The following is a 7549-nucleotide window of genomic DNA, read 5'->3' as shown; positions in this document are numbered from 1 at the left end:
ATATATATATTTATTTATTTATTTATTTATTTATTTCAAGCTAAAGGGAACAAGTTATTCGTGTTCGGCTCATTTATAATTCAAGCTTTAAAAATTCATTCATACTTGGCTTGCTTGCTTAACGTACAATTTGAACACGAGCTGCTTAATGAATCAATCATGAGCTTTTCACAAATAATAAACTTTTTTTGACAACCATCAAAATGAAGCAACTAAACGCTAATATGGCGACCATGTACAGAAAACATGAGCATAATTAGTTATATAGTCAAAATGGACTTGAGTTCTTCAGAAGCAATCTCCAGGCTCAAATAAGAGAAGTATGCCAACGTCGAAAAGAACATATTGAATGTTATATTGGCAAACTATCAATTGTCCTTTTTCACAAAGGTTCAAATAATTTAAACACTATTCTTAAATATTTAACTAATTCACTGTTCAAAAAAAAAAAACCTGATTGACTTGTCTTAAAAGAAAATCACTTGCAATAAGTAACATTGTGACATGGTCATATCTATAGCTCCAATCATAACACCCCCATCCAAAATTTTCATCATTTCATTATAACATTGCATACTGATTATCAGTTATAGACTGATCATTTACGCACCCATAATCTGTATAATTACAGTGTTAATGTGCATCATGCATAATATACTGATGTTGAAATATTTTAAACAATGTCTCCTCATTTCACTATATCACGATAAGAATGACTTCAATTTATGGAAGTATGATATATGACAAAAAGATTTTACGTAATTCATTCCAAATGATAAATGATCTCATCATGATAGCTACGCCGTGGGATAAATAAACCTTCCTGTAAGCCAAATTAGTGATAACTAAATAATGTATGGAAGCAAAACTAACATGATAAGAACCTTACGCACAAATCATAATTGACTTACTCCAAATAGTGTTTGACGTTTCTTGCAACTCCCAAAAACATATGAGGCTCTTAAGGCTCTCAAAGCCTACTTAGCCAGCTTCCCGCCGAGCCTGGAGAGCACAGTCAGCAAACTTTTTAACTGCAGATGCGCACTTTAAAGGATCCTTGAGATTTTCCTTGTAGCATTGCAGGCAATCCTCTCTCTCGTTCAAACAGGGCATAGGTTTCTGGTAAGGTAGCTTAAACTCCTTCTCACGAAGTTCCTTTGCCCTCTGAGTTAGCTCTTCAACCATGTTAATTTCTTGCTTCTCTAGCTTCTCCACAACCTTTTCACTCTCTTGGAGTACAGACTTGATAGCTTCCAACTCTGCAGTGGCAGGGGAGGGTAAGGAAGGGCTTACTGGAACTGGAAGATAAATAGGTGCCTGCTGATGCCACATTGCTGGGGAGCTGCTTTTCTCAGCATTTGGAGCCAGTTTTTTCTTGCCAAGAGGCTGAAGTTGGTCCTGGGAAGCCTTGGGTTTGGCTTCCCTGGATTTTTTTGGCTTCGCGTCAGTGTTAGTGAGTCGGCGGACAAGGTCCGTGCTGATTTGAATAGTAAATGATTCACCCATTGAGTGATTAAGAAATCCTGCTAACAATAAACATCACTGCTTGGGTAAAATTAAAAGATATTGAAAATCAAGAAAAAAATTAGAAATAGAGAAGCATTGAATTGAAAGCAGTTAAACAAAAGATTGTCAAGGTTAAACCATAGAAAGGGAAATGCAAAAGTTGGCAGTCCAGAATATGCTAGAAGATCTATGAAAGAATATCGAACAAAATATATGAACGGTAGAATATATTCCGGCTGGTAAAATAATGATAAAAAAGGAAGGCAGTACTGCAATGTAGTAACAGAACAAGCCAACTTAAGGTTCTCGTGTTATCCAACAAATGGCTGCTTTATTCAACAGAGATTGAAACATAAGAAAACAAAAATTCAATTGAGAAAGAAAACATCCTACAAAATATAAAATAATAATAATAATCATTGTATTAATAAGAAGAATTAATTGTGTTAAACTCCAAATAGTTTGAGCAATAGCTAAGGGTGATAATTAAACCTATTTTTGTAAACAAGGACAACAAAACTCAACATTTGTCAAGATTTCTTGAACTGGCACGCAATGATACTATATCAGGTTTCCTAACAAATCCTTGTAGTATTGGCCAGATTTCAAAGATGAAACATACGGCTAACAAGCTATCCTTATTTACAAACTATGATAAATTATTCTCTTTATTTGTGAAGTTTTGAACTAATCCTTCAATAAAAGAACAAACATTATTATTATTATTATTATTATTATCCTTGGCATCCTAATAGACTTGAGAAAGCCAACGGATCATTTAGCATTAAAATCAATAAATCATAGACAATGCAAAATCCCTTCAATGGTCATTTAGCTAAAACACATTCAAATGGACCAATGTTGACGAACTCAACATAATCAGGGCTTGAGTCAAGTTCCTAAGCCACATAGCTAGACCAGGGGTATGAATCCAGGTTTAAGAACAAGTTTCAGACTCAAATTTAACCCGAACCAAACATGCTATAATTCAAAACAAACCTATTATTGAATGAACGAAAACCTGAATTGCATGAACCTGAACCATTTGACCAGCCAATTATATGGACAACACATATCAACGTTAAGCCAATTTTATTTGTCAAAGGCAGCTCCAAAAATCGCATTGACACTTGATAGCAATATCAAAAGAGGGCAGCATATAACAGATGTCACAACAAAAAGAAATATGCTTGATAAATCAAACTGATCGATGGACAAAAAACTTAATACATCCTGATTTGGGGTAATACCACAAATAACAAATATCTCAAATTTAAACACACCCAAGAAGCTACGCTGACATATTGATAACAGCTGCCAACGAAGAGAAGCATGTAATAGATATAACTTAGAATAAAAATAAAAATTTAAGTAAACGAAAATTGATCAATTGATATAGAAAATAATAAGCTCAAACATATTTGAAGTAACGCAACAGATAAGTAACAAACTCAACTTTAAACATGCCTTGAATACTCAAACAAGACCATTTAACCTATGTAATAAAAAAACCATCTTAAACGTAGCCTATAATAGCCTCAGCTAAAGGCTAAGAAATTCTCCCAGTGAAAAACTATGACAAACAACGCTAGCAACTACTGTTAATTACCAACCAAACCTTGAAGCTTAGACGACAGAATAAAATAATAATAATAACCCCAATAAAATAACAACCAACAGAAACTGATTGATCCACCAAGAGATTCAGCAGTAGAGCTTGTTGGACCTCCATAAAATTTGAGTGGTCCGCATTAGTCCAGAAGAAGATTCATTGCCCATGTGGGAGACTGGAAGGGATATTTGTGGACAGTTAAAGGCATCAAGTGATTTAATGAATGTTGATAAGTTAGAAAGGGTAACGAAGATTAGAGAGGCATATTTTATTTGCATCACTGTGTGGCCATGTGGCTACTCGCTTCTCTATGTAGCCGAAGGGCAAGCTGAAAAAGGCTCTGCAATTCTGTGAGTTTCTAATTAAAAATAAGAGAAGAGGCAAAGTAACCAAAAATCAAAAGAGCTGAACCAGCGATGAGAGTCTTTGGACTTGCCGATCTGGGATTTTTTGGAAAAGCAACGAAGCTGAACTTAGGAAAGATCATAAATTGACGTTAGGATCGTCCAACCATTTATATCGCACAACAAGGCAACGTCATGATTTTATGGCAAGTTGCCAGTAGCCCAATTATTTTTTTAGTTGAATTTGGGTTATTGATTCAACCCAAATCACCTAGCTCAAAAAATAATGAGTTTACATTTTGGAAACAAAACCAACTTGTAATTTAATCAAGACAACTCAAACAATTCATAAGGTATGACGGAATCTTATGATGATATAAAAAAAAATGAACCTCCAACATTGTCACTCATGCAACACACCTTGACCTAGTGGTTGAAAGTTTTTTTTTTTAACATAGATGTCTTAGGTTCAAAATCTTTCATATGCAGTGTGCATGCGTTTGAGGGCGTGTGTGAAAAAGAGAAGGAAAAAAAAAACCCCTTCAACATTGACACCCACCCTCAATTTTTTTACAAACAAACACTCCCATTTGCTCTCTAAATCAACCATTTATTGTATGCCACCCATAGAAAATGCAAGGTAAGTACAAGGGCTACAAACGAACCAAACTGAGTCGAGCAAGATTGTGTTCAAGCTTAAGCTTGTTTACAAAATTTAAGCTAGAATTGTGCTCGAGCCTTTTGCGTTTATGCTCAAGCTTGGCTCATTTGTCTTTTTGACTTTTTGAGCTCCATTCATATTTATTTCAAATGATGATAATCGAGTTATTATCAAGCAGATTAATAAGTAGTATTATTGCGCTACTTGATTTCTAATCAAAAGGTCTATATCGAGCAAATTAACATTACTGCTATCAAACTATTTATTTTCTAACTAAATAAGACTTATCAACCAAACTAACGAGTTGTATGATTAAGCTACTTATTTTTCTAATCAAATAAGTTTTATTGTGCTTCTAAGGAAGTTATTTGTTGTACTTACAAAAACAAATGAGCTTTTGAATAAACGAGCTACTAAATAAATAACTAAAACAAATATACAAACACGCATAATAAATGGACAGCTAAACAAACACACATTTGTTTTGTTTTATGTATTATGAATTAAATTTTTAATTTAATTTAATATAAATGAATTTTAAATCAATCTATATGTGACTTTATTTACAAGATTTAAATTAATCTTTAATTGATCTTATTCATAAGCATTAAATTGTGCTTATTTGTAAGCTTATTCACGAAATTTAAATTAAATTATTCATCAAGCATCTTAACTAGCTTGCTAGCGTTATTTAAATAATATTGTTCATGAGCATAAACAAATCGAACGAGTCATTCAAACTTTTTTAATTAATAATCGAGCATTTATAAAAGTGTTTAACCTTGTTTAATTAATTAATCAAATGAATGTGAATGAGTTGTTATGAAGCCGAGCTACAACTAGCTTATTGAATGCTCGAATCTTTGAAACCCTAGGAAGTACCTCCTAAATGCCCCTTCCATGCATGTAATGTTAACCAATATAACTTGGATTATATCAAATGTATTAGGAGTAACACATAGTGATTTGTTGATTAATAAATTACATATAAATGCATACAATAGCTTCATTTTTTATTTTCTTTTTTTTGGGTGAATCAGATACTAGTAACTAAGTGATATGGCAATGTCAACTATACTGGCCTGGAGTTTTTATCACTTAGAGATCGACTAAAGTGAAGTATTCATGAAAACACAAGTGCAAAATATCAACACAGTCTACTATGTATTCAGATTATTCATTGTAAACTAATTACACTTAACTAAATATTCAAACATGACGAAAATCATTTTAATTTTTTTTATTTATAACTATTCACAAATATATTTAAATTCTTTCAAATTTATTGTTACCATTATATAATTATTATTTTCATTTAATATTTTTTTTACTAAGGAAAAATTCACATTATATTTATTTTACTAATTAAAACTGATAAACAGATGCAGATTTATTCAATATGATTTTTATTGCTCGTATGTTTTAACAAACTTATGTAATATAAACTTTCCTTATTATTCTAAAAAATTATTAACTATGCTTATTTTGTGCTAGTAATTATTAATTAACTACTTATATTATTATTCTCTAAATTAAGGAGCATATATATATATATATATAGTATAATTGTTTTTTTGACATGTGTCAGTGTCCAATATTTTTAATAATAGAAGTGTTTGATGTCGGTGTCGGTGTTGTGTTGTGTTTGTGTCCGTGTCTGTATTTGTACAATTTATAGTATGATAGATGTGATTTTTTAATCATATATCTACCTATGATTTTTTAGTTGATATGAACTTTTGTTTGATTTATGCAGGTTGGTATATATGATAGACATCGACCAGCAAAAAGGTCTAAAATAGCTAAGATGGGCAAAGGGAAAGGCAAAGGCAAAGCTTGGGTGCTTAAAAAGAAGAACCAAATGAGGAACAAAGGATACTCTGTCCCTCCAGATACCAAATACACAGCCCGGAAGAGGAAGGATCGCTTCTAAATGCTTTCAGAAGCGAGTTTAAATCATCAGCAGTGTTTTACTGTAATTTTTTCTTTTACTCGGTATTTATTTGATGACGCTTTCTCCTGTTTATGGCACATTTGTTGGAATTTTTTTTTTATAAAAAAATAAATTTTTTTTTTTATAAAAAAATAAATTTTTTTTTTTGTTTTTTGAGCTGCAGAATTGTTGTTGATTTGCTTGCGTATTTCTTATTCAGGGCTTGGTTGATCAATTGTTGATAGAAAATGTTATTTTATAAAATTATGATTTTATTTTGGGCTATTTGATTACATACCACCCTATTGTCACATCCCAAAAGAGCCCTTAAGAGAGGTGGGCAACTTAGGACTTAAATACTGTTTTTTGGCTCTACACCTAGCCGATGTGAGACTATTTGTCCGTGACATTCTTCTCCACCCAATCACGTGACGCCCTCGTCACGGATCGGCTCTACCGAGAGTCCTACTGGACCGTAGAGAGTCCACACACCTGACAGGCGATAATCTGCTCTGATACCACTTGTCACCTACCAAAAGAGCTCTTTATGGGTGGTGGGCAGCCCAGGACTTAAACATTACTTTTCGGCCCTACACTTAGCTGATGTGAGACTATTTGTCCGTGACGCTATGCTTATGATTTTATCACCCAACACACAAAAACATTGCTATTTACAAATCTAGCACTCTCGATCATCTATTTTCCAAATTCATTCTCAAATATCAAAATTCATGATAAAAACCAGATCTATATTTTTCATCTTTATTTCACCTAAATGCATCGGTTTGAGAGTTTTAAGAAAATTATTTGGGTGTTAATTTTGCAAATAGCAATGTTTCCAAGTGATGTGTATGTAATCATTCCTTTTATTTTCTTAATGTGATCATCACTAATTTCTTACAAGTGAAATACGATAAAATGAAATTAATGCAAATATCAGAATTTAAGATTTCCTCGAATGGTTTATGGCGATTGAAATGAATTTGTCTGGTCGGCTGTCCATCTTGCTTGAAATTGCTTCAACAAAAAGAGGAATATTTACATACATACCATCGCATTCCTATATATTTACATATCTAAGACCTAAACAATAATTTTTACACACATGCCACTTTTAAGTATGCACGAAAAATGTATTTCACTCTTTTCAAAGTTAAAATGATGATTTTTTTTTGTGTAAAGAAGGGTTTGGTTGGCATAAATGTAAAAATTAAAGTTTAGGTGTTCGATACATAAATATATAGGAATTGAGTGGTAAGTATGTAAATGCCTCAAATTTATAGCTCTTTACTTCCTAAACTAGGAGAATCTTTGGTAATAATGTTCAACTATTTTAAGCCTCATTTTTAAGTTGGTGCATAGCATTAGGGTTGTCAAATTGATTTGTCGTTCGCGAACTAACGAGCAGAACATGAATAAATATTTGTTCGTTCATGTTTGGCTTGAATTGCCTTGAAAATAAATTATGTATATATATATATATATATATATAT

At 32.3% G+C, this 7549-nt stretch overlaps 1 protein-coding gene across 2 annotated transcripts in view; it reads right to left on the bottom strand.

Moving 5' to 3' along the window:
• Positions 1 to 510: 510 nt before the first annotated feature.
• The window catches only part of LOC110031428, a 23613-nt gene continuing 16574 nt past the window's right edge, over positions 511 to 7549 (bottom strand). The window contains exons 2-3 of one of the 2 annotated variants that reach the window (XR_002294739.1): positions 912 to 1523; positions 511 to 823 (exon numbers count right to left, since the gene is read on the bottom strand). Coding sequence is in view for 1 of the 2 variants with exons in the window: in XM_020734613.1 (XP_020590272.1) it covers positions 982 to 1506 (525 nt within the window). In the remaining variant the exon portion in view is untranslated. Of the gene's footprint in view, positions 1524 to 7549 lie in introns of both variants that reach the window. The other variant, XM_020734613.1, reaches the window with a different exon arrangement.

This window comes from Phalaenopsis equestris, unplaced genomic scaffold, assembly GCF_001263595.1.
Source record: "Phalaenopsis equestris unplaced genomic scaffold, ASM126359v1 Scaffold000814, whole genome shotgun sequence".
NCBI classification, from domain to species: Eukaryota; Viridiplantae; Streptophyta; class Magnoliopsida; order Asparagales; family Orchidaceae; genus Phalaenopsis; species Phalaenopsis equestris.
Note: the sequence above shows the minus strand (reverse complement) of the source record. Positions and strands in the feature narration are given on the sequence as shown.